The sequence below is a fragment of the Lissotriton vulgaris genome, chromosome 1_1 (genome assembly GCF_964263255.1).
Source record: "Lissotriton vulgaris chromosome 1_1, aLisVul1.2, whole genome shotgun sequence".
In the NCBI taxonomy this organism is placed as follows: domain Eukaryota; kingdom Metazoa; phylum Chordata; class Amphibia; order Caudata; family Salamandridae; genus Lissotriton; species Lissotriton vulgaris.
In genome coordinates, this window is record NC_141685.1 from 467,059,251 (window position 1) to 467,087,168 (window position 27,918).

At 44.3% G+C, this 27,918-nt stretch overlaps 1 protein-coding gene across 1 annotated transcript in view; it reads right to left on the reverse strand.

The window, feature by feature from the left end:
* Positions 1-27,918, reverse strand: part of DNAI4 (dynein axonemal intermediate chain 4) — a 641,148-nt gene that overhangs the window by 75,789 nt on the left and 537,441 nt on the right. Inside the window, exons 14-15 of the mRNA XM_086953805.1 lie at positions 16,838-16,936; positions 1,980-2,206 (exon numbers count right to left, since the gene is read on the reverse strand). Of these exons, the coding sequence (XP_086809931.1) occupies positions 1,980-2,206; positions 16,838-16,936 (326 nt within the window). The remainder of the gene's footprint in view (positions 1-1,979; positions 2,207-16,837; positions 16,937-27,918) is intronic.

The following is a 27,918-nucleotide window of genomic DNA, read 5'->3' on the forward strand; positions in this document are numbered from 1 at the left end:
TGAACCTCATCCTCTGCTGTTCACAGTGATTACATTTTTAGGACCCTCTCCCTTCACCAACAATTCTAAGCAAACCACAGTCATCCACAGCTATAAGAGGATTTGTTTAAAAGTCCATGAAGTATGGTTGGTATTATACTCAGGACAAATTACATTTTCCCATAGAAAAAAGACAGACCAAATGATATGTGTTTATAACAAGGGCAAGATATACTAAGCTTTTTAATTGGAGAAAACTCTTCAATTCAGTATTTGTGACCATTAAAATGCTTTTTCTACTGTATAATCCTAATTTAGGAGTTGTAAAACCTTTTCAGACTCCTAAAATGGGATTCTGAATGGATACCAATTCGGTATCTGGAAGGGGTGTGTTGTCAGGCTCCCTTCCACATACCGAATCGGTATCTAAAGTATCAATGTTTTCCAACTGAAAGCCAGTTACAAAACATTGATATTTTTCAGAAACCTCAAAGGACATAGTAACGCATTTGCAAAAAGGATGTCGTCCCATTGACCCTTCCCCTTTGTGAATATAAATAAAAGTATGGGGACTATTGTCAACAACAAAAAAAGTCAAATTTTCTTTCTTCATGAAAATCCGGTTTTCTTTAACTAAAACTGGTTGCATTAAATAAAAAGTTAGCTTTATTAAAAAGCAGTCACAGTCATGGTGGTCTGCTGACTCCAGCAGGTTACCATGCCTGTGATGGCCTCCAATCATAGTTAATCGCAGTTTAGTACCTAACTAGTCTAGACCACAACATGGAATCTATATTGTTAAAGGTAACTCTCCTTAGAGTGGATCTATGCAAAGTTAGCGAAAAGTCCCTAGAATAGGTTGAAGACCTTAAAACAAAAGTTTGCAACTTTAAAACAACAACAAGAACCCTCACAGAACATACTCCCCTTTTAAATCAAAGATGGGAGAATGCTGAAAGCAGATCATGTTGGAATAAAATCTCATTTGTTGGGTTTCCATAGCAGGCAGAGGTCTGATGTCAGAATGTTTTCTGGAATGGTGGATCTCAAAGTCTTTGAAGCCAGAGTGTCTCTCTGCTTGCTTTAATGTGGAGAGGGCACATAGACCACTGACCCCATAACCCCCACTGCCCTCGGGGTGCCCCTTGTTCAGGCCATCTTAGCACAAATACTTAAATATCAAGCTAGAGACACTATCCTTCAACATTCCAGGAAGGTAGGAGATGGAAAGAGCAGATCATCAGTACCTTTTTGGACTACACTCAAAAAGTTCAAAAGCTCAGGAAATCCTTACACTTTTTAAAACAAAAAGCCAGCACCATGAACATTAAAATATTGTTTCCAGAAAACTCCTGCAATCCACGATGACAGGTCACAATTTATTTTCCAGCCAGGAGAGATATGGGATAGGTTGGAACTTGGCAATAGGTTGCAACTTCTTCAGAAAAAGATAACAGGACAAGAAACATGCAGAGAACATCAGAGGAGAGAATGGTCCGCTGGCAAGGTTAACTACACCATATGACTCAAGCAAGGCAAAGCTTGCATGATAGTACAAGAAGATGGTACACTGGAACAAAAGGATGAGAAGTATCCATGTGGCGTTTTTTCCTTCATTGAGGTCTTTCTGCTGACCATCACATTAACCTAAAACCTGGTTAAGATCATGACAGAGATGACATTGCATCAGGCATATTTATTGTTGGCAGATCATTTCCTTCTTAAGGATTTCTCTGATGTGCTGTACTTTGGGGATACTTTGAAGTAAGAAGTTGAAGATCCATACATTGCCCTGCAAGGTCGCTGCATGTTTACATGCAAGTCCCAGCAGATGCTTTTGACTAGCATGAAGGCTTGGGTATTTATTCTGTCTCCGTCACCTGCCATCTTGTAGAGTATATTTATAGACCCTCTAAACTTCTGCCAATTGTCTCTTTTTTGGGCAGGATTTCATCAAAGGGGTACAACAAGTTTCACCAGTTGATTTGTGAAGTACTTACGTGCTGATGTTAAGGTCCCAAATTTCCACTCGGTTTTCATTTACTGCTCCAAAAACTACAGCTGAGTATGGAGACCACATGATGTCGTAGACCGCAGTAGTGGTAGAAGAAAAGCTCAAAACTGGTGTCAGTAAATCTTGTCGCCATAGACTAATGCTCCAGTCAGCTGAACAGCTTAAAAATACGTCAGGGCAAAATGGAGACCATACAATTCTGTAAACAGGACCCTTAAAAAAACAAGAATTAACCTTATTACAATAATTATCTGAAAACAGTTCAGTAAATGATTAATGCACACATACATAAAATCTGGAGCAGTTCAAATGCATTTTTTTCTTTAAAAAGCACACAGCAATTTTAAAACCTTCCTACTCCAATATCCGATGTCTGTAAAAACAAACATGTGTTTCAATGGTTTACAATTGGTAATTGCCGCTTTGAGAGGACCAATACACTTACTGAACATCAAAGAGCAGTGATAACTCTTAGGACCAGGTTTACCAGGACTTGCTGTATGGTGTAGTAGAGGATGTCGAGCATTTTAGAACACTTTATGATGGCTTGAGCACCTTTGAAATGAGTGCATGAAAATTCAATTTACTAATATTTATGCGAGTGCATTTGGAAGTTGAATGTGGCATGGCAGCATATTTAGGTTGCCAATTTTGGTAAAACTTGCATTTCTGGTGGGACCTTCACTATAAACTCTCCTTACTTCAACAAAATCCAATAGCATTAAAGGCATTGTGCCTATCCAGTTTTACTCAAAATCTACTTGCTGCACCCTTGCAGCCATAGCGACCACTCAAAATGTCACACAAGGTCTCCTCTTGACCCAAATCACAATTGGCACGTGACAAGCAAGGCACCTCAAAGGTGGAATGGGTTGGAGACATGGAAATGTGCACACCATGAAGTTCTGTTGTTAAAAATATTTAAAATGTTCATCCCGTTTCCCATGGGGATGATCCTTCTTTAAATTCAATACCATAGTAACCCAGGCTGTATAAGGTGATGTAGGTTGGCATGTGTATGTGCTTGCCTCGGGCTTGGCCTGCAAGCTGCACTTAATGTAGTTTATCAGCATGCAGGCTGGGCACCATTGAGCCCTGCTGTCACCTGGGCATTGAGGTTTGTTGAATTGCAGTGTTCCCCAGTGCTACAGTGGGACTATGGAAGTGGTGTGGTGAGTAGGGTGAATCGCAGGCAATTGGAGAGTCCCCTGCCAAGGGGGCATCGTATAGCATGGTGCTCTGCTTCGCTAGCTGATTAGGCTTGGCGGGTAAGGGAGCTCGGGCGTTTAACACCAGTTAAGGCCCGTTAACAACCAATATAGACCTCAGTAGCAGGTGTAGCGTCCTCCCCAGTCCAAGAGAAGGTAACAGACTACACTACGTTTCAGAGCTCTGGTTTGAAAGTCTTTATTCCTCAGCATGCAACTGATAACAGAATACACTGTGTCACAAACTTTATTAACCACACCCAGACACACCCACCAGATTAAGAAAACGTGTAAGGAGTCTGCTGGGGGCCAAACACAGGACACCTTATCTCCCCCTTTGTTAAATAAAAAGTATGAACACATGAACAAGTTACTTACCTTTGGTAACGCTTTTTCTGGTAGATACAATATCTGCCTGTGGATTCCTCACCTTGTGAATATCCCCTTGCGTCAGCAACATTCGGAAATTCTTTTTGTAGCTTCACGCCGACGTGGATCCGGACGTCACAGAGGCACGGCACCGCTCGCGACTCCGCTGACGTCACCGACGCCTATAACAGGCCCACGCCGGCGTGATGACATCAGTTCTGCCCTTTTTTCCGTGCCTTCGAGGCACACGGACGGACCGATGACAGCAGACATAAACACAGTATACGCAGTATAGAAATCAAGGTAACACACACAGCGTGAAGCAAATGCGATATACCATTTGAAATAAACAACTCCTTGACAATAAAATAATACATTAAAGAAACTCTGGCATAGAAGAGTGGACAACGGGGAGGCGGGTGAGTCAGTGAGGAATCCACAGGCAGATATTGTATCTACCAGAAAAAGCGTTACAGAAGGTAAGTAACTTGTTCTTCTGATAGATACATCTGCCGTGTGGATTCCTCACCTTGTGAATAGAGTCCCACAGCAGTCCCCACTCCCGGAGGAGGGTGTCCACTCTTCTAGACCAAGAAATCCTGAAGGACAGAGCGCGCAAAATGACCGTCCCTCCTCACTTCGGAATCCAAGCAGTAATGCTTCGCGAAAGTGTGGAGGGAAGACCAAGTTGCCGCTCTACAAATATCCTCTACAGGCACACCTCTAGCCAATGCAGAGGTCGAAGACTTAGCTCTAGTAGAATGAGCCTTTATACCCTCTGGTGGTTCCTTACCGGACAAAGAGTAGCAGATCTTAATGCAGAGGACGATCCATCTCGACAAAGTCCTCTTATGGACCGCTCTTCCTTTCTTGCAGCCAGCAAAGCCAATAAAGAGCTGGTCATTCAAGCGACAGTCTTTAGTCCTGTCCAAATAAAAAGACACCGCCCTCTTGGGGTCCAACCGGTGCAACCTCTCCTCCTCCTTGGAAGGGAGGATAAAAAGTAGGAAGGGTAATGGATTGACCAAGGTGGAAAGGAGTCACCTCCTTTGGCAGAAAATCAGCCCTGGTCCTAAGAACCATTCGATCAGCATGAATGGTCAAGAAAGAGGGCTTGGAACTAAGAGCTTGAAGCTCACTAACCCTCCTTGCCGAGGTTATTGCAACGAGGAAAACGGTTTTGAAAGTCAGGAGCCTTATAGGACATTTGTGAAGAGGCTCAAAAGGAGCACCCATTAAAAATGTCAAAACTAGATTCAAATCCCACTGAGGCACAATAAAAGGGGTAGGAGGAAACTTATTAATGAGGCCCTTCAAAAACCTTAAAACTATAGGAGATTTAAACAGAGAAGGCTGGTCAGGAAAACAGATAAACGCCGACAGCGCTACCAGATAACCCTTCACCGTAGCAACAGCAAGCCCCTGCTTGCCAGAGAAAGGGCAAACTGGAGAACATCAGATAAATGGGCCCTCAAAGGGTCTATGGACTTCTCCCTGCACCAAACAACAAACTTAGACCACCTATAAGAATAGATGGACTTAGTGGAGTCACGCCTGGCTGATAAAATGACATCCACCACATCGTGAGGGAGAGAAAAAGAAATCAGGTTGCCCCGTTCAATCTCCAGGCATGAAGGTGTAATGTCTGGAGGTGGGGGTGTAGAACCTGCCCCTCCATCTGAGAGAGGAGATCTGCCCTGTGAGGGAGACGGAGCGGCGGGTGAGAGGAGAGGTGGAGAAGGTCTGAGTACCACACCCTTCTTGGCCAATCCGGGGCAATCAATATGACTCGGGCCCGGTCTTGGCGAATTTTCCTCAGAACCCGAGGAATCAAGGGTATGGGAGGAAACGCGTAAAGGAGTTGCGAGCTCCAACTCAACTGAAACGCGTCCCCCAAGGCTCCTTGCATCGGATACTGGAGACTGCAGAATGACAGGCAGTGAGCATTCTCGTGAGTGGCAAACAGATCCACCCGAGGAGTCCCCCACATCCGAAAGATGTCGTGAACTACCTCTGGATGGAGCCTCCACTCGTGATCGGCAGAGAACTGCCGACTGAGACTGTCTGCACGAACGTTCTGAACCCCGGCCAGATGATTTGCCATCAGACAAATCTGATGGTCCTGAACCCAGGACCAGAGACGCAGAGCCTCTCTGCAGAGACACTGCGACCCTACTCCTCCCTGCTTGTTGATGTACCACATCGCGTTCGTGTTGTCCGTCAAGACCTGAACAGACTGACCGCGAAGGGAAGGGAGGAAGGCCTTGAGCGCCAGACGTATCGCCCGCAACTCTAGAAGGTTGATATGAAGCAACCTTTCCTCTGGAGACCAAAGACCTTTGACCTCCAGGTCCCCCAGATGAGCACCCCACCCGAGAGTGGACACATCCGAAATTACTGTGGCAACCGATGGAGGAATCTGAAAAGGCTTCCCTTGAGACAGATTGCCTTCCACGCTCCACCAAGACAGATCCGCTGCAGTTTCTCCGGAGATCTTCACCGACTCCCTGAGATCTCCGTTGTGCTGATACCACTGCCTGCGGAGGCACCACTGGAGCGCCCTCATATGCCAGCGTGCATGGTTGACCAACAGAATGCATGAAGCCATCAGACCGAGCAGGCGAAGGACCTTCAAGACTGGAACGACCGCTCCATTGTAAAACAAGGGAATCATCTCCTGTATGTCGCGAATCCTTTGAGGGGGACGGAATGCACAACACACAGTAGTGTCCAGTACCACACCTATGAACAGGTTGCGCTGTGAGGGCACCAGGTGAGACTTGGGTACATTTATCGAAAAACCCAACCTGTGCAACAACTGAGTTGTCTCTTGCAGATGATGGAGTACCTTCTCCGGCGACTCCGCTTTGATCAGCCAGTCGTCTAGATACGGAAACACATGTATCCCCGTTCTCCTGAGATGAGCCGCCACCACTGTAATCACCTTGGTGAAGACTTGAGGCGCAGTAGTAAGACCAAACGGAAGGACCACAAACTGGTAGTGTTGTGACCCAACCGTAAAACGGAGATACTTTCTGTGCGACTTCAAGATGGGAATATGAAAATACGCATCCTGCAAGTCGATCGACACCATCCAGTCTTCTTCCAGCAGGGCTTGAAGAACCTGCGCAAGAGTGAGCATCTTGAACTTTTCCTGTTTCAGGTAAAGATTCAAGACCCTGAGATCCAGGATTGGCCGAAGCCTGACATCTTTCTTGGGGATCAGGAAATACCGGGAGTAGCACCCCTGACCCCTCTCCTGCTCTGGAACCACCTCTATCGCACCTTTTCGGAACAGAGCCAGGACTTCTTCCTGCAGGAGAAGCAGGTGGTCCTCCGAACAATAACCCTGGCAAGGAGGGTAATTGGGAGGGAATTTCTGGAAAGGAAGTGCATACCCATTCTCTACAAGATTGAGAACCCAAAGATCCGATGTTATTAATTCCCAATCTTGTAGAAAATGAGTAAGCCGACCCCCCACTGGGCCCACATGATCCGGAATGGCGGATCTAGGGCTGCTTTGCTGCGTTGGCCGGGGGTTGGGAAGGAGAGGAGGAGGAGGAAGTTTGACGACCTCTAGGGCGGGATCTTTGCCTGCCCCTGTATGACTTGTACAGCGTATTCTGCTGCTGTTGAGGCTGCTGCTGGGATGGTCTGTATGAACGAAAGGAAGATCTTCCAAACCCCTGAAGCGTCTACCAGTAGTACCTCTGGACTGAAGACCCAAAGATTTTGCAGTGGCCCTACTGTCCTTAAAACGTTCCAGGGCAGCATCAGCCTTCTTGCCAAACAATCCTGAGCCATCAAAAGGCAAGTCCATCAAAACAGACTGGACGTCTGCAGAGAACTCCGACGATTTAAGCCAGGCAGCCCTCCTAGTGGCCACGGAGGAGCCCATGACCCTTGCCACCGAATCAGCAGTGTCCATACCACTCAGAATCACTTCCTGAAAATCCTTCCTGTCATCCTCAGGAATTTTCGGAATCAGCTGCTTGACAGAATCCATCAAGGCATGGATATACCTTCCCATCAGACACGTTGCGTTGGTTGACTTTAACGCCATACTGGCTGATGAGAAAACCTTCTTGGCACTCTGATCTTGCTTTCTGGATTCTTTATCCCCAGGACCTGTGGAAAAGCACCAGCAGATTTATTTGAGCAGGCAGCTTGCACCACCAAACTCTCAGGCAAGGGATGAGTTGATAAAAACGCAGGGTCCTCAGGTGCAGCTCTGTATCTCCTCGCCACTGTTCTAGAAACTGCAGGAGCAGATAAAGGTTTCTTCCAAACCTCGTAGATGGGCTCAGATAAGGCCTCGTTGAAGGGTAACATAGGTTCAATAACTGACGAGGGTGAATGAAGAACCTCAGTTAAAATATTAGGTTTATAATCAGCAGTGGGCAGAGTAATATTCAATAAACTTGCTGCTTTTTTTATAACGGTGTGATAAGGCACCACATCCTTCGATGGTACATTTGACACTGAAGCCAATTCCCACTCAGGCGACAGTTCAAGCCCACTGGCCTCACACAAGTCTTCAAAAGGATCCTCAGAATCCTGTAACTCCCCTTCTTCAGTATCTGAATATTGATATCTTTCCTCTTCCAGAAGTCTCTGGGTCTTTCTCCGAGATCTTTCCTTCATAGCAGAAGTCAACGGATTCGGAATCGACTCCAACGGGGTCGGTGCCGGCGTCGAACCCGAAGTCGGATGAGGTTTTTCAATACGAGGTCGGGCAGAATCCTGCCTCGGAGTCGTAGGCATCGGCGCCGATGAGACTGGCGTCGACGGAGTCGGCGTCGTGCGCTTCGGTGTCGATGACACCGGTGGTGTCGGAAAATGCCAATGCAGTGGTATAGCCGGCATAAAAGGCATGAAGGGCGCAGGGGCGTAAGCCTGGGGAATACCCAAGTTAAAGGCCATTGGACCCGTGGGACCAACAGGTGCACCAGACGGGAACATTGCCCTAGAATAGACACCAAACATGGCGTTCAGGAACTGAGAAGGATCCTGACCTGGAGTTGGAAATTCAGGATATGGATCTTTAGGTCGTTCCTGAGGAGGTGGAGTCGAAACGACGTCGACCTCTTCACCGAGTCCAGGAACCGGGGTCGACGAACCCGCAGGCATCGGAACTTCAACTTCACCAGCCCCCTGCTCCTCACCTTCATCCTCCTGACCAGAAGGATTGGATGGAACCGGAGAATGGACCTGCTTCTGAGATTCGGGTGAATCCGGATGTGAAGCCTCACCAACAGAGTTATGTTCCGACTCCGAAACCTCCACTTCCTTACTCAGAAGTTTGACCTGGGACTTCGGTCTTGAACTAGAGTCCTTTCCGGAGTGATGACGTGACTCATGGCTCCTCTTCTTATGTTTCTTCCTAGAAGACTTCGAAGAGTGAGCCAAAGACGACTCAGAGCGTGACCTCGAACAAGACCTAGACCTCGATCTCGACCGACGAGTTCGAGACTTCAAAGACTTCTTAACTTTCTTATTTTTAAGTTTTGCCACAAGGAGTTTTGTCTCTCTTTCTCTTAACGTCTTTGGAGTCATCTTCTTGCAGCAAGGACAGTCTTCGACGTCATGGTCGGAACTTAAACACCAAACACAGCATTCATGAGGATCGGTGATAGACATAGTCTTGCCACATTCACCGCAAGCCTTAAATCCAGTTTTCTTCGACGACATTTCAAAGAATATAAAGATAGACACAATAATAGGATAATAGTAACAAAGTTACTGTAAAGCTACAGTACGATCCCTGAAAACCGTTAGCGTCAACGACGCGGAAAAAAGGGAATTGATGTCATCACGCCGGCGTGGGCCTGTTATAGGCGTCGGTGACGTCAGCGGAGTCGCGAGCGGTGCCGTGCCTCTGTGACGTCCGGATCCACGTCGGCGTGAAGCTACAAAAAGAATTTCCGAATGTTGCTGACGCAAGGGGATATTCACAAGGTGAGGAATCCACACGGCAGATGTATCTATCAGAAATATATATATATATACATATAACTCCATGATGAGTTTTTGAGGCACTCGCACCAGACTTTCAGATCTAGTTGTATGAGGTAGAGGGGCGCCTTCATCTGGCATCTCTGGAGAAGAGTTGGATGCTTGCCTTGGGCACTCAGGTGGACTTGCCTCACTCAGGAGGCCTAGAGTTGAGGAACATCAAGGCAAAGGCTTAAAGTGTGACGAGTCTCTAGTTATGGATTTTCCAGGTTGTTGGGCTGTTGCATATGTCCTTTGCTCGCCACAACTCTTAGCGGTTCAACAGCAACAAGTCTGCTGCAGCTTGAGGAGAACTTGGTCTTCTTTCTCAAAAACTGTGTCTTGAGCCTGTCATTGCTTATTGGTGTAAGCCATCATTTTGCATTTACGAGAGGTGTCAGTGACACAAATCTTGTCAGGGCCTATTGATCGTCTGGAGGTCTTTTGTGGTATCTTCGTTCCAAGAACTCTCCCGGACAGCAAGATGGCAGGACTTTCTCCTTTTGTGAAATGAGGAGAGGAATGGTAGGCACGAAGGGCTGGGCATGAAGCAAACTTGAGGTTGATGCCTTCTAGTGCAACACTCTGACCTACCCTTTTCAAAGTACTCATAAATCATTCAACAACTCCATTTTCCTGTGGCCAGAGAGGTGTACTTTTCTGATGTTTAATATTCAAACGATTGAGAAATTCTTTAAACTCAATGCTATTGAAGGGTGGGCCGTTGTCAGATTTAAGAATGGAGGAAACACCCAATGTTGTGAAAATGTCATCTAGCCTCTCGATGGCTCGGTCATGTGTAGTTGATGATGGGTCTTCCACTAATGGAAAACATGAGTAGTCATCAAAAACTACCATGAGATAATGGCCATTATTGAGAGGTCCAAAGAAGTCAACCACAATCTTCTCCAAAGCTTGCTTAGGTAGATCAACAATGTTCAATGGGTGCTGAGTCATTTTGGAAAAACAGGCAGTTGCACAGATGTCAGTCTTGATGCTTCCTTTCAACGCATTTGTCAAGACACAGGAACAACACTCGTTCCCTGAGGGCTCTTTTAGTTGCAGCAATACCACAATGTCCTTTGTGTGCCAGTTCAATACCTTGTTGCCTCAGGCTTTCAGGGATAACTATTCTTGCCCCTTTTAGTAGGCCACCATCATGTGTAACAGAAAGTTCTTCCTGAACATTCTTGAACTTCTGGTACTCAACATCATCTGTAAAAGATTGCGTATGTTTCCTCGATAATTGTGTTGTAATTATTTCCTTGAGCTTAAGCATGTCTGTCAGTATTAGTAGCTATCAGAATCAGTTCAATAGAAAGAGATGCAAGCGCACTTGACTTTACTATGAAATTGATGTACTTTGGATGTTGTACTATGACGCTGTAGCTACTCTCATGAAATGTAGTCTCAGGGTTTTTAATTTTCCCCGGTTTGTACATGAATGAAATGAAATGAAATTAAATGAAATGAATGAAATTTGATTTGTAGAGCGCATGGCTGCCCGAAAGCGTCCCAGCGCTTGCTTAGGGAACCCGACCTGGTATTCCCCTGCGAGATAACCCATTACTGGGCATCCCCAAGGTGAAAGCCAGGCATCCCGCTGCGAGGGGCCGTTGTGGAGATTAAGCAAGCTATTGCCCAGAGTTACAGAGTGGGACTCCATGATTGGAATAGGCACCGAGGCGAGAATTGTCAGGTCCGGGGAAATTTGAGCCCAAGACCCGCCGAGGCGGGGAATTGAACCCTGGTCTGTGCCAGACCTCTGCATCAGGTCTGCCGCTCCAACCACTTGAGCCACACTTCTCCCATGATAGTGTAATCATACTACTGCAGATGCAACCTTCCCCCCACCTCTGAATGCAAGGGGGAATTTTGGCTTTTGAATTCCCAAAGAAGGTGAGAAATGTCTGATGAAACATGATAAGGGTGTAATGCTTTCTGTACAGAAACATATGGAAGCATTAACATGTCCACACTACAGCTAAGCGTTCTTTCTCTGGTTGAGAATAAACACGTTCAATGTCAGGATCCATTGGACTTCCCACCACCTTCCGCACTACAGCAGTAGTGGGGAAACTATTCAGGGTGAACACCAGGGCACTAGGTGCATTTCACTTACTTACATCCTAACTAGGAAGACTGCCAGTCGGGTAGGGGCTCCTAGCAGGTTCTCAACACATGCTTCTCGCCCTCTGCTCATCCCCTCTTTGACTCCCCGTGTTCCCTGAGGAAGAAAAGCTGACTTATATTTCTTTACTTCTCTGCTCCGGTATGTGGTGGTATTTTCCTTATCTTTGTATTCAGGCCACACCAGAGCTCAACTCAGCAACCTCCAAGACTCAGCAGCATCCATGACTCAACAAGCCTCCGTGACTCAGCAACCCCCATGACTCAGCAGCCTCCATGACTCAAAAACCTCCATGACACATTAACTTTAACCAAACTCATCTTCAGTCCTTCGCATTGAGTTTCCTGTTGAAGATCCTGCGGTGTGAAAGCTCTTCTCTGCAGGTGCTGGTCGGACGAGTCCTGTTCCATCCTTGCTGCTGCTACTCGCAGATAAGTCTAAATCCTTTTTGGGCTACATTTAACTAATGTGCTCAGTGGAATTCCATTGTTTTGACTCCCCGGCTCATTTCTGGTTATTGGGGAGATCTTGGGTAACTGCGCACAAAACTCTTAGCAGTCAGAGACATCATGACTTTGTTTCCTATATCACAGTTCCCACTTGGTACCACTCAGCTTACTTTACGCTACTTGCCTGGATTTTGGTCATTTCCTCCTCATATCATTTATGTAATTTGTGCATAGTTCTTGCTGCCAGAAGTGTATATTATTATTGCAGTGTTTATTGTTATCCTGTTACGTCTCTGTTTTTTCTTGCTGAAAGGAGGTCTTGGACATACTTCAGCTGAGGGATACAGAGTATGTCTTATCTCATTGAAATAAAAATGTATGATGTGCTTATGTGTAATCTTCGTCGGCAAAATATTGTGTGAGAGTGTATTGATCTTTGGTGCAATATTGTGTGAGTGTGTATTTATCTTTGGCGCCATATGGTATGAGTGCAGTTCTGATTTATTTTAATCATTCTAAAATACCTCTTTTATCGTAACCCAATGCAGACGTTTATGTATGATATATGTCATTGATTATTTGTGTTCTTATTGATGTCTTTTACTTCTTCTGCAGGAGCTGGTCTTCATAATGTTTCCTAGCTTTAGGACAGATGTCCCAGGTTGCTCTGTGACCCAGAGTTTGCTTCTTCACCGGCATGAACGTGCACTAGTTGTTTCTTTCTTTATTTTAGCTTTTTGTTTTAACTATTTATTTTAGTTTATTGTTTGTTTCCAAACCCCCTTCCCTTGAGATTATCCGATGAGCACTGGTGTCTCAAGTTCAGTGTTCGTCAGATGATTTCTGACTCCCGACTATTCCGCAATGCAATAATGGATAGCGGAGAACCCAGGCAGATGGGGTTAGTTCAACCTCCCCTTTACAAGACCGAAAAGGAGAAAGGGCAGAGCGACAACCCTTGTCTGTACTGTGGCCTAAGTGGTCACTAAGTGAAAGACTGCACCAAGAAACCTAAGAAAAATTGGAGAACACCAAACTTCCAAAAGGGTACTGTGGCCAACACCAACCAAATTGCCCCCACCCATGCCCCTTTGTATATATCCATTCTACCCAGATGCAAGTTATACTTGGGCACTTCACTCTGTCAGGTAGCCTTTCAGCCCACTCTCAAGGGAATTAGAATGACACAGGTGCCAATGCCACTCCAAGACTCTCCTGTCGTCAAGAAGTGAACTTGTGCAACTAGGAAACCCTAAGGGCGGGAAGGAGAATGGGAGAGAGAGAAGAGACTGCCAAGCCTTAACCCGGTCTTCCTTTCTTTCAGAACACACCTTTTGGTTTGGTTCTGCTTGGTGTATTCTGGGTGAACCTGAAAGAAGAGTTCAAATTTGCATGCCACAGTGTTCTACATTAACCTCTAGTCAATTGCTATCTAATACCGTATTAGATACGTGGTAAGTGCTTGGTCTATGCCTCTCTTCTTAAATGGTGTTGTGTATCACCTTTGATAATTCTGTAACAAACAATACTTATGAATTTCCCGATTTACCCAATTTTATTGATCTTAATTACGTAGGGAATATATTTCTTACCTATTTCTTTGTGTGTTAATCTTTTAGTTATTTATCTAATTCTGTACAGCTTCATATAGTCTAATATGTCTTTTTGTCCTTTTTCTCTTGAAATAATTTTCCTGAGAATTCTCAAAGAAGGAACCCTGATTATTAATCTCCTTAATACCCTTTTTGCAACTTAGCTTTTTCGCTTTCTACTAAAAAGCCTCCTACTAGAACAAATAGCAACTTAATATTATTTTCTTTTATAACAGAACTCCTCTTGAATACTGCACCAAACTGATCATGGAAACACAGTTGCTTCACAGGAACAACTCTAAACACTGCTCTATAATGAGCGGTTAAACTGTTGATTCACAGAGAACTTTTCACTAAACATGGAGGTCAACTTTCACTGTGCAGCGGACTACTCCGTTATTTCAAATGCGTCAACAACTTAACAAGGAACAGTCTTACTTGAACTACGAATACTGCACCGAAACAGGCACTGAAGAGAACTCTTGACACGACGGAAAATTAAACAACGAGAACGCCGCCCTCTACCCTTACTAACTGGCTTTGCACCGCACTAAATACTGCTGCCGGTCCCTCTGGAAACTTAGGTGAAGTGGGAGATTCCAGAGGAAGCGCCTTGTGACATTCTGATTGAGCCACCAGTGACGCAACACTAGACTGCTAACCCTGATTTCCCTTAATGTCAGCCATCTTAGAATTCCGCCTGATATTTCTTAAATGGTTCTGCACCCTTAGTTGAACATGGCAGGGGCCTCTCAAGGTAATGGCACTAATTGATCTCATGTTTAGCCCTGAGCGAACACTCAAACTCACCGCAATAGTGGTTTTAACAAATCCACTATCTTTAGACAATGAAGGCGCATAAAAACAGACACATGGCTCTGCACTGAACCAGTGCATCTGTTCATGATACGGCCCCTGGCTGCTTTGCCATTTTCCTGTGGCAACATAGCACTTGATCTAGACATGTATACTGGAAGGGAATGTGTGTGAGGCAATGATTCCAGGGACTTCCAACGTTGAAAGAGAGGCGCACTGGAATGTGCCCCTTCCACACCCCCTGCCATGCACAGGAATACAAAATTGTACAGGGTTATGATCCAAATAGTCATTCACTGTTCGAACAAGTCAATTTGTGCATGCTCATTCTGTTTGCCCACATGCAATTTCTCTGTGTGATCTTTTAAATGTATCCATTTTTGTTGAGATTAATAGCTTTTAATTTTGTTCTAAATCAACTAGTTACAGTGGTTATCCAAGGTCATGAACTTGGATAGGGGACGGGAAAATAGTGTTCACATGAGAGTGCTTTAAGAGGTAGCATTGCCTATGTGGTGACCACTCCCAGAGTAATCACTTGATGCACATTCATAACATTGCGTATTTTAGATATGCGTATGCGGTACAATGAGAGCAGGAAGTGCACAATACACACCAAGTGTTTTTAGTGGCTGGAGTGAAAATAATCTTTTCAATTGCTAAAATGTTTCCATCAATAGAAAAAAAGAAAAAGGCAGTCTTATATTTATTAGGACTGCAGATTACCTGCTCTGCAAACAGTCCCCAGTCGCAAGGATCAGGCACACCACAAAATTCAAAATGTACCCAAGGGCACACCTTCTAGTTCTGAGAGTTAATAAAATGGGTCAGACATACGCAAACTGTAGGCATACACCTACATCAATTTAAATGCCCTCATTTCTTGAGCATATGCAAGTTCTATTTACACAGAAGTGGTACTTGACCCCAAGAGGTATGACGGGTTGAATGCTCTGCGCATTCATTTCATAACATTTATGTAATTTAAGGGTTGCATAGGGTTGCAGATGCGACCCCTGGCTAGCCACTTGCGATCCCTGGCACTGCCTTTGCGCTCCCTGGACTCAGTGGTGGGACAGGCAAGGGCAGGGCTGGACTGGCCCCAGTGGGTACCAGACATTTCCCAGTGGGCTGGAGGGGTGGGGGCCGGTTTTGTGCATGTGGGGGCGGTTTTGTCACCGGGGGTTGGTTTTGTAACAGTGCTGCAAAATATGCCTCCTGTAACAAAAGCGAGAGCAGTGCTTCTTGCTAGCATGCCCCCTTCAAGGGCCGGTTAAAAGCAATCTGCCAGGACTGGTTGCTGTTCCCAGTCCGGCCCTGGGGTAGGGCAAGCACAGAAGGTACACCGTGCTGTGATATACACTGCGTACTTTCAGTAGCTCTGACTGCGACATCGGGCATTACATTCTTAGCTTTGCAAAACAAACATATAGCGGATCAAAGTGAACTCTCCTGAATACAATAAGAAAATGAAATAAAATGTATATCTACACTTTTTAAACAAGATGCTGCTAATTTTCAGTACTGAAAACACATGGAAAATTATGTGTTTGAATACAAACTGCACCTCTGTGATTTAGGGAGTGAGAATGAATGCCTTAGAAGTGATGCTAATAAAACATGTGAAACATTCTAAGGAGTAATTTAGTTCACATTCAATATGGTCTACAAAAAGAAATACACATGGACAAAACCTGTATTGTTTTTTTTTAAATCTTTCATTTCGTCTTGTTTGTTTTATGCTTGGGGTATGCCCTAGGGAAACCATTAAATTATGACAGTTTGTGGTATAAATAATATGGCTTCCCAGTGCTGGTATATGTTTTTTGTGACACTATATATTCTCCTGTTCAAACAAACACATATTTCTAGACGCATTAAAAAAGAGAAAAGTATAATGTTCCTATTATATAAGCAGCACCCGCTTTAAAATGTATGTAGCATATAAAATGGATATTTATCTGTGTTAGCAACTGTTGTGTTACTATATAATTGTGTGCTTAATAGGCTCTTAACTTCTGAAATTTCAGTTATCTTGATTTCATCACTATCTAGGAAGATTCAGTGCATAGGTTCATGTGATGTTAAAGGATGGTTGTGTGATGTTACTTCTATTACCCCTATCATGTTAGTGAATTGACGTCCATATTTCAGACCACATACAATTTTCATTAGAAATAGTTTTCTTTGTTTGAAATCATATATTTATTGTTTTTGTTGACTGTGTAAGAACAAGAAGGAGATCAGTTTAAACTATCCTACACCACATGCACAATTCAACCCACCTTATGGCCTCTATATGTGTCGAGGAACTGCTCGTTGTAGGAACAGGAGCATTTGTGGATATGCCCTTCTTCTGTGCCAGCCAAGTAAATGTTTTGATCCTGCAAAGATAGCAAAGAAATTTTTAAGATTCAAATTTCGTATTCTGCCTAGTTTCTCATATGCTTTATAAAAATCTCTTAATTTTTGGGAAAAATGGTATGACTGATAGCACAATTTCTTGGAGACTTCGGTCCTGATTTAGGCTTGGCAGAAAGTCCTCCATCTGTTATTCCCTCCACCCTGACGAACTACTGTTTGCCTCATTTAGGGCCAGATGTAGGTAGCCCTTTACCGGTCGGAAACGGCCGAAAATACCGATTTTCGGCCGTTTCCGACCGGTAAAGGGCCATGGAGATGTAGGTGACAAAAAAACGTACATTTTCGGTAATTTTACCGAATCGGTAAAATTACAGAATCGGTAAATTTACCGATTCTGTACATTTTATCGATTCGGTAAAAATACCGAAAATGTAGTTTGTGATGTAGGTAGCAATTCTAACACTGCTACAGGGCCTTTAGAATTCGGTATTTACCATGCAATAAAATTGCATGGTAAATTACGAATTCTTGTGTACATGCACATCTGTGCATGTACACCTGTGCCATGTGGCACACAGACATGCCCTAAGAGCATGTATGTCTGCCACATGGCGCAAAAGCCAGTTACAGGGGTGCAACAGGGTGTCAAAGTGACACCCTGTCCCCCTTAGCAATTCGGTATTTTTACCGATTCGGTAAATACCAAATCGGTATTTGCTATTGAATCCTATGGGCTTCAAGGCCCATAGGATTCAATAGCAAATACCGATTCGGTATTTACCGAATCGGTAAATACCGAGTCTTACCGATTCGGTAAAAAATACCGAATTTTTTCCTACATCTCATTTACAGATTCATAAATATCGAATCAGTAAAATTTGGTATTTATGAATCGGTAAATGAGATTTACCTACATCTGGCCCTTAGAGATGACTGCTAGCCCAGTGGTTAGCTCTGTACCTTGAAAGGAATCACTGTCATAGCAGTTCCTTCAAGATACAACCAATTTGGTGGATGGCCGGCAGTGGTTTTGAAGGCCGATTTTAAACTTTTTTGTTTTTCAGAAACAAACTCCTCAAGCAGGAATTTGTTTCTGAAAAACAAAAAACTAATGACCCCCTCCCCCCCCCTACATCCTGAAAGCTTTCCTCCTATTGTGGGGGTAAATTACTTGTTTTTTTTTATCCCTTAATCAGGTGGTGACAGGCGGAAAGGAATTACTTTAAACTGTCCTCCCTCAACAGGGAGGGTGGTGTAATGTCCTTCCTCTGATGATTCCTACTCCTTCAGGCTGTCAAAGGATGATTTCCATTGGCAGAGCCTAAAGGGGTTCCTTCGACAGAACCCTTAACGATTTGACCATGGCGGGCACACCGACAGTATGGCAGTCAAGGTACTCTATCGCAATCAAGGCAATTCGTGTAAAAAATTAAAATGAAATTCTTTTAACATACACTAATGTTAATTTACACATATAAGCAGATGTTCTCATATCATGCCAATATGTATGCAAAGCTAGAACCAATCCAAACAAGACACCACCTAAAATGAATTGGTAAATTTAAAAAAATCTATTTGGGCTATGGTAATAATTAATCAGGTAAATCATTAATATTAAAGTGATATTAGGAAAGTACACATTGCCAGAAAGGTGAAACGTCTAAATCGAATCAAGGCAACATGGGATGGAACAATGCAACATTAGCTGGTTAAATAAGAGAAAAAAAGAAAGAGTGAGAGATAACAGCGAGGCAAGATAAAATGAGGAGAGACCAAAGGGAGAGGGAGAAATGGGGCAAAAGGTTTGATATCTGGTAGAGAGAGGGAGAGGAAAAGAGAAAAAAGATGAAGTAAGAAAAATAACCGATTAATTGTTGTACACATGTTATTGTGCTGATATCTCCTTTTCTAACAAAAGACCATCTAATGGATGCATGTTACTACCTTTGCTCAGCCCCATTGAAGTGTCTGACCCACTATATCGAGCTAGCACTTGGGTAGCAGAGGCAAGTCAAGGTTATGGCCATGCTTGATGTAATGGACAGAATGAGGCAGAGGGAGTCTTTCTATTGGTATTTAGACTATTGTGGAGCACCCTGACAGTATATCTTAATTTATAAATGTTAGATAGCAGAATCGATTTCCCCACTGCACTGGATCGCTTCCAGTTAAATATTAACATTGTTCTAGTGTTCAAAATTATATATAAAATATTTACTTTTACGCACTAGTCACCAACTTCCCCAAAATCTAGCTATCTGATCTACTAAGCAAAATTTCCACATTGAATATGTAGAGCACAAGAACACGAATTTTATTTAACTATGTTCAGTGGTCAAATGAATTCTATTGATTTTGGATCACTGTTGGGACAGAAAAGTCCCTTGCACAGCGATGGATGTAGCCCTGCCCTGAGTACCCCAGTTGCAACGATGTATGGATTCCTGGTGCTGATTTTTGTTGTCATGCACTGTATCCCTACGCTATGATGATATATACCACTGTGTTGTGCTACACCCTGAATATTATTTACTACACTGTATCTGTACTGCTGTGTTTGAAGAAAAAACGATAAAAGATGTTAAAAAAAATTGTTATCGAGGGCAAACACAGATCATGCGAGTGCACTTAGACATTGGCCTGTCTCACGGATTGTGGTTTTGTTGGGCTGGGATGGCCTCAAAGCGCTATCTTCATAGCAGTGAAAGGTCTTTGCCACGATTTAAGCACCACAAGCGTTGTGGTGGCAGTATACCGTGAAGTGATCAGGCAAAGTTAACATGCTTTTTCAACTATGTTGCTGAAGTGTGGCCTACCGGCTCACTCATGTAAAGTTCCACTGCTGTGTGCTTAACTCGCCATTTGCCTATCAATCAATCAATCAGTAGATGTGTAGAGCATGTCTTGTTACCTGTGAGGGTATCCAGGCACTGGCAGGGTCTAGTTGAGTAGCTGAATTGCCAGGTCTTCAGGGACTTTTGGAACTCTGGAAGAGATGGGGAGGTCCATAGATGAAAGCGTAGCTCGTTCCATGTCGTTGCTAGCAGGTAGGGGAAGATTAACCTCTGCATCTGCTACGTCTAATGCAGGTGGGAGAGGGTTAGAGAAAGGGACGTGAAGTGGAGGTTTGTGGTGGGCTGATGGAAGTTCAGGCTGTGGTTCAAGTAGCCAGGTCTGCAGTTGTATAGAACCTTATAGGCATGGATCAGGACCTTAAACTGGCATCTTTTCTGTACAGGGAGCTAGTGGACTTCCCTGAGGTATCAGGTGATGCAGATTCAATTAGGGAGATCCAGAATGAGTCTGGCTGCAGCATTATTTATGGTCTGTAGTCGAAGGAGGAGGTGAGCTGCAATCCCTGCATAGAGAGCATTGCTGTAGTCCAGTCGGCTGTAAATGAGGGCCTGGGTGTGTCTTTAGCTTTGGGGTAAACATTTGAATATCTTACGAAGCATGCAGAGGATGGAGAAGCAGGAGGAGACAGAGTTTATCTGAGTGGACATGGTTATCTTGTAGTCCAGAATAATGCCTAGGTTCCTAGCGTAGTCAGTGGGGTTCCAAGTTCTGAGGCCCATCAAGATGTGTCACAGGAGGAGCTTTTGTTTCTGAAAATCAGTACATCAAGTTTGTATGTAGTGTTGTACAGTGCATTTGTGTTACATGCATGTGCTGGGTGTATGTGTGCCTGTGAAAGGTACAATACATTGAAAATTCTGGGCTCCATTTTGAGAGACCCACGGCCGACTGGAGGAGCACGAGAAGGTAGAGAAATCCCTCAGACAGATTTGTGGATTGATGCATTCGTGTGAGCAGAGTTGGACACACATAGAGGGCAGTGGAAAGGGGCCTGGGCAAATCTCAGGAAGGAAATGGGGCTGATAAGGGAATCATGTAGAGTAGGACTGGGGCCCGTTTGATACACATATCACAGTGGCTCACTGTCGCTTATAAAGCATGGAATTACCTCCCTCTCATATCAGAGACTTATCCTCTGTTCTTGAATTCAGAAAGAAGCTAAAGACCAACCAACCTTCCATAGTTAGGGCTAGGCACACACACCCATTCAGCACCAGGATACCTTTGTGGGTGAAACTGTGCTTTACAAATACACATAAAATAACATCCAGGTAGAAATCTCTAGTCACTCCCATGGCGTGTGTATTGTGGTTATCAACTTTAGAGCTTTTCCTACTGTGACAGACTGCTTTTTGGAGGAAGGGCAGGGCAAAGGAGCGGGAATTTCAAAAGAAAGCATACCCCAACATGAACTGCAAAGACTCTGACCCTAAATAACATTTGGTATCTGGAAATTAACTATAAGAAGGGGGACTCTGTGCAAAGAGGAGAAGCTCTGCAAGACCTCTGCCTGTGATCAGGGTTGGAGGCTATGATCTGCCAGTTTCCCAGCTGGGTGTTGAGACATCACCCAATGTCATCCAGACCACCTGGTCCTAGGGCACCAGTGTCTGGCTGCTTGCCATGACCAGTGAACCCTGTAAGTAAGCGCAGTGCACTGGAAGGAGCGAAGTCCAGTGGGGGATCCTAGTGAGTTGAACTCTAATGCAAGGTGTGAGGATACAGCAGCTGCACCGATTGATTTGTGTCCGTTAGTTGATTCAAGTCGGTGACCCCGAATGCCGAACGCCATGAAGTTAGCCATTGTCAGATTCACAGCTGTGCCAATCGGACCATCGCCCATGTGTACTTTGTAAGTCGGTGACCCAATATTGCAGAAGGGGTCACCATGAAGAAAACCATGAAGATTGGGCCATCACCCATGTGTGGTGTGTAAGTTGGTGACCTTGTATGCCAGAGAGGGCTGTTGTGAAGAGAAACATGCTGCTGTGCTGATCGAGCTGTCGTCCAAGTACAGAGCAGACGTGATTATCATGTATGTCAAAGGGGGACACTGGAAGAGCCAGAAATCATAGCCTGGTTGATACCATCGTCGCAAAGAGATCCATGTGGCCTGAACCAGACTGAGGACTAGCACCAACATCCGTCAAATACCCCTCCCTCACCTGTGGGAAAGACCAAAGAAAACCTACTGTTGCATTGGAGGAGAGCTGAGGACACCCAGCCATGGGTGATACTCATCGAAGGCAGACGCTCTTGGAGACGCCGGACAATCACTGCTCCTTCAGGTAAGACTGATCAAAGAACTGGATGGCCCCGGGAAACTTGATTGCTAGATAACTCTTTGGTGCTCTAACATTCCTGACTTTTCTAAAAGAGTCAGATTTGGACACCTGAGAATCAGACTGTAAATGTGGCCTAACCTGAATGTTGCTTATGGTGAATGGGGAATAACCACTATCACTAGTGAGAGAGAGGTGGGACTCAGGGGCCTGTCTATTGAAAACTAGAGCCCTGACATCAGGGGGTTGTGAATATTATTTGTGTATGCAATATATGTTCTTGTATATAACGACAACCTTTTTTCATAAAAGGCATTATTTTGACTGGACAGGCTTTTTTTGCTGATATTGAACAAACTTTGAGTGGTGAGCCTGTGCTGCTGCTTTTCCCATGCCCTCTGAAAGGGATTCTGACATTCACATTTTGGTTAAGACATTCATTTGTTAACATTGAAGTGTCTGTGCTAAGTTCCACATCACAACCAGTTAATTGATCACAGTTTCTCCAAGGAGTTATAGTAAAACCTATATCAATGGGGGCAAAAAGCAAAACAGCTGCAATTTTTTTTGTCTTAAAACACATTTTGACCTCTTTGGTGCACCAAAAACAAATCTCTGACAATATTCACAAAACGCACATGAAATATTACAAACAATTGAACTATACTAAAACAGGTGTTGCCCAGCAAGGGATAAGGCAAATTCTTTGTGAATAAGCAAACAAGAGGAAAGGCTGAGGGAATTTGAAAGAAAGGAAAAAGTCTCAGTTCTTTCTTTGCATATCAAACATTTAAATATCCTGCAGGAGGGACACGTGATGCAATAAAATCACTTTACAAAGCAATAAAATCACAATTAAACGGCTTCGCCATAAGTTGCATTTTGGAGCTGGGTGTGTGAAGAAACTGGGAATTCTGTCTTTGAACTATAGGATGCCACCAACTGGAGTGGATATTGAAGATGACAACATTCCTCACATCCTCCTAACTTATGGCTTTGTAACAAGTATCCATCTGGAAACACCTCATATTAAGAGGATACAAAAATGTATGAATTACACAACTTTAGATAGAAGAACTAACCAAGCTATACTGTATAGCCAACCTAAGAAGAATTTTATTGAGAGCCCTGAAGAAGTCCGAGAGGACAGAACGCATTGGCTATGGTTCTTAAAATGATTATGAAGAAGATTGTTGCTTTGCATTATGAAATATGTAATTTGTGTTACAATATTTAAAATGTTTTTGCTGAACTCTTGCTTGATGTAAAATTACCTGATTCACACGATGTTGGGTGCTGAACTATTGTGCATTTGGCTATTTGGATCTGGGATGGGAAGCTGGTTAGCGGGTGTCTCCTGATGGTGTCAGAATGGTTACTCAGACCATTGCCAAATAAATTGCAGTCACTGAGTGGGCTCCAATCTTTGGTGCAAATCCTTACAGAAACCATAGATAGGGAAACTGAGTCACACCTGGAGACAGATTCTGTCCTAGTCAGGCCAAACTCTTGTGCCTTAAGGACTCCCAGCGACTCCCAGCCTTCATTTGCTTCCACATTGAGGACATTCAGCAAATTAGATGTTGCCGATCCATCAGAAAAATCTCTTAATTTTTGGGAAAAATGGTATGACTGATAGCACAATTTCTTGGAGACTTCGGTCCTGATTTAGGCTTGGCAGAAAGTCCTCCATCTGTTATTCCCTCCACCCTGACGAACTACTGTTTGCCTCATTTAGAGATGACTGCTAGCCCAGTGGTTAGCTCTGTACCTTGAAAGGAATCACTGTCATAGCAGTTCCTTCAAGATACAACCGATTTGGTGGATGCCCGGCAGTGGTTTTGAAGGCCGATTTTAAACTTTTTTGTTTTTCAGAAACAAACTCCTCAAGCAGGAATTTGTTTCTGAAAAACAAAAAACTAATGAACCCCCCCCCCCCCCTCCCCCCCCAACACCCTGAAAGCTTTCCTCCAGTGTGTGGGGGTAAATTACTTGTTTTTTTTTATCCCTTAATCAGGTGGTGACAGGCGGAAAGGAATTACTTTAAACTGTCCTCCCTCAACAGGGAGGGTGGTGTAATGTCCTTCCTCTGATGATTCCTACTCCTTCAGGCTGTCGAAGGAAGATTTCCATTGGCAGAGCCTAAAGGGGTTTCTTCGACAGAACCCTTAACGATTTGACCATGGCGGGCACACCGACAGTATGGCAGTCAAGGTACTCTATCGCAATCAAGGCAATTCGTGTCAAAAATTAAAATGAAATTCTTTTAACATACACTAATGTTAATTTACACATATAAGCAGATGTCTCATATCATGCCAATATGTATGCAAAGCCAGAACCAATCCAAACAAGACACCACCTAAAATCAATTGGTAAATTTAAAAAAATCTATTTGGGCTATGGTAATAATTAATCAGAAAAATCATTAATATTAAAGTGATATTAGGAAAGTACACATTGCCAGAAAGGTGAAACTTCTAAATCGAATCAAGGCAACATGGGATGGAACAAGGCAACATTAGCTGGTTAAATAAGAGACAAAAAGAAAGAGAGAGAGATAACAGCGAGGCAAGATAAAATGAGGAGAGACCAAAGGGAGAGGGAGAAATGGGGCAAAAGGTTTGATATCTGGTAGAGAGAGGGAGAGGAAAAGAGAAAAAAGATGAAGTAAGAAAAAGAACCGATTAATTGTTGTACACGTTATTGTGCTGATATCTCCTTTTCAAACAAAAGACCATCTAATGGATGCATGTTACTACCTTTGCTCAGCCCCATTGAAGTGTCTGACCCACTATATCGAGCTAGCACTTGGGTAGCAGAGGCAAGTCAAGGTTATGGCCATGCTTGATGTAACGGACAGAATGAGGCAGAGGGAGTCTTTCTATTGGTATTTAGACTATTGAGGAGCACCCTGACAGTATTGAGGAAATATAAATTTTATGGTCAAGAAATGTTCCCTAACGTGTACCCCACCGTCTCCATGTACCAGCTTGAAGTACATGTAACTTCCCTCCTGTGCCAGCTATGAAGACACAAATACATTTGCGTCCAACGTTAACATGTCCTCTTTCAGATCCGCCATGAACGGGTTGAATATTCCGTTCCTAAGAATGCCATGCCAATGTCTTTTTGTGGTGTACTTTACACGTTTTTCCAGCTCTGGCGAAGTAGGCCCTGAATTCTGCCATCGAGCCTTTTCTTGCCTTCTGACTCTGAACTCCTCAGCCTGGGCTGCTTCTGTACCTGTGACCTCTGCCTTACTCCTTGCGCGGCTCACGGCGCTTGGCTCAGCCTGTTGCCTGCCAAGACTGTATTCAACCTTCGAATTATCTGCTCCGCTCCTCGAAAATACATTCCTGTCTCGTAGTTCAAGTAAACATCCTCCCAGCTGCAGAGCAAAGGGCCCGGCCTTACTGTCTCCGTGCAAGTAATTCATAGCTCCCGTTGCCATGGTAGGCCATGCCCCCTCGCATCTTATACAGACACGTAGACGCTTATACACGCACTCACAGCCAGTATAGAATAACCTCTGTCCGAGAGACCTCTTCCTTCCAGATAATACAGTTCCTTAAACATAAGATATTAGATACGATTTGGGATTAGGTTGATCTGACATCCCAGACTTATGTCTCCACTTGTAGGGCTAAATGTCAAGTCCCCTTCACCCTCCAGTTGCACGTCAATCACACGTCAGGCTGCTGCGCGCGCATCTCTACCATATATTTCTGCTGACACTGCAGGATTCTCTTATGGATCCACCTACTTGTGACATCATGTCAAATGACGTTTCTAGTACACGCCTATTGCAACGCCTTTTTCTGTTACGTATGAGCATTCTTATCTCTCCTCTCAGCTGTTACGCCTTCTGCATATGCCTTAATGTAATGCATTGACTATATATATGAATGATTGTTAATAAAGTATTGTCTGTCAGTCCCTTCCCGAACCCATGTGGTGACGGAACGGTATGCCACCTTGGCTCGAGCCAAATACCCAATTCCTTTTTAAGGAATAAAACCCTTTTTGAGAAACCTCAAATATCACGGATTTTGCCTCTTATTTTTCTGAGTTATTCTTATTGAACTTTACCGCATAAATTAAGCATTGGTAATTAGAATTTACCACATAATTGGCGCCCGAATAGGGACCCCTCCCCCATCTCACGCGCCGGAGGTGCGTTGCAGGCCTAGCCCCCTGCCACAGCCGGACGGACAACTACGCGTACCCGCAGGATTTCCTGTATCTCCCTCAGGCCAACGGAGGTGACTGAGGCTGCGATCAACACCCAGACGAGGCGGTGAGGAGTGCGGAGGATCCCGAGCAGAGCCTAGCTGAGAGAGCAAGATCCGAGGTATACGGAGGCCCACCAGGTTCCGAAGTTCCGAAGTATCCACGAGTCGAGTCCGAATCCAGTCCGGTGCAGTCCAGTCCAGAGTTTCCGAGGCCTTCTGTTTCCGTGCTTCCCGGTGAGTACCATTGCTGGGGACGCATCCAGACGTGCGCATTAGTTTGTGCCGGTCAAGACGGGTTTGGGTACACAGACCTGGTCTGCACTGTTTAGCAGTGTATCTGTACTGTTTAGCAGTACATCTAGTATCACGCAGTTAGCAAGTTTTATTCTAATTATTGTTGTTCGTTTCAAAAAATGTTTTATTGTGTTATCTAAATGTCGTGGTATGAGTGATTGTTCGATCTTCATTATTGTGATTATTGTATTCATTGTGTTCATATCTGAGTAAGAACCAAGTAGCCAGATTTTAAGATGCCGTTATTCTCCAAATTAAGACAAATAAAAACTAGAAAAGGGATACTAGAAGAAGCTGTTCCCATTCCACCTAGGGACACTCCAGGGTACTTTATGTACCACAAGCACGGCCTAGATGCCGTTTTATATCTCGATCTATGGGTGGACTACACCAAAGATCTAGCAGAGAATCAGAGATGGCCCGCTGCTGGGACATGGGATGCAGATTGCATCATGAGAGTAGAAGAAGCATTATGGAAAAAGAAAGCCAGACAGTCACAGAAGGATGCCATTGAACTATGGCGTAAGGAATCGCATAGGCGTACAGAAAAAGCACACAGAAAAGAAGAGAAAAGTAGAGAGGAGTCTGAAAAGGCCCAAGAAAACGTATTAGTTGAGGAAGGTATCCGAGTAAAATTATAACAAGTAGATAGACAACGAAACACCCTTATGAATGGTATGTATCCTCTCTTGGCCGAAGGTTTGCCTAAGGCCACCCCGGAAATGCCGAAAGATCTGCCACCCCCATTGCTCCCGACTAAAATGCATCAGAAAACAGCAAAGGACATTTTCCTTTCTTCATATCTAGACGATGTAGCCCCCGAATATGTTAATACCGCACCTCCACGCACACCTCCTCCTGGCGGCGCTGGACCCCAAGATGGTCAGCCCCCACATCCGCGACAAGCTACTCCTCCTCCCGTTCCTCCTGGCCTTCCAGCCGTCCTTCCACCTCTTCCTGGACCTATTCCCCCTGTTTTACACCCAACGAATACCTTCGGAGCCGGCGCCTCAGGAGGCGCGTCCGGAGGGGCGACCGGTTTCCAAACCCCGCCACCCACACAGCGGTGGACTTATAGAGACCTAGCACAACAACGTACACCTCGAACAGCCGATTTTGCAATATATGGAGATCGTCTTGCAGACTGTAGATATGATCCAGTACCTGGTAAAAAGAATGACGAAAGAATGTTGCTCGCATCAGTACGATTGCGACGAGTCACAAACTTTTTATTGACACTACCTGGAATGGTAGATCATCTAGATAAAATATATCATTTTGTCCAAACAGGGGTAGGGCCTGAAAGTATTAAGGAGGCATTGGCCTACCAGAAAG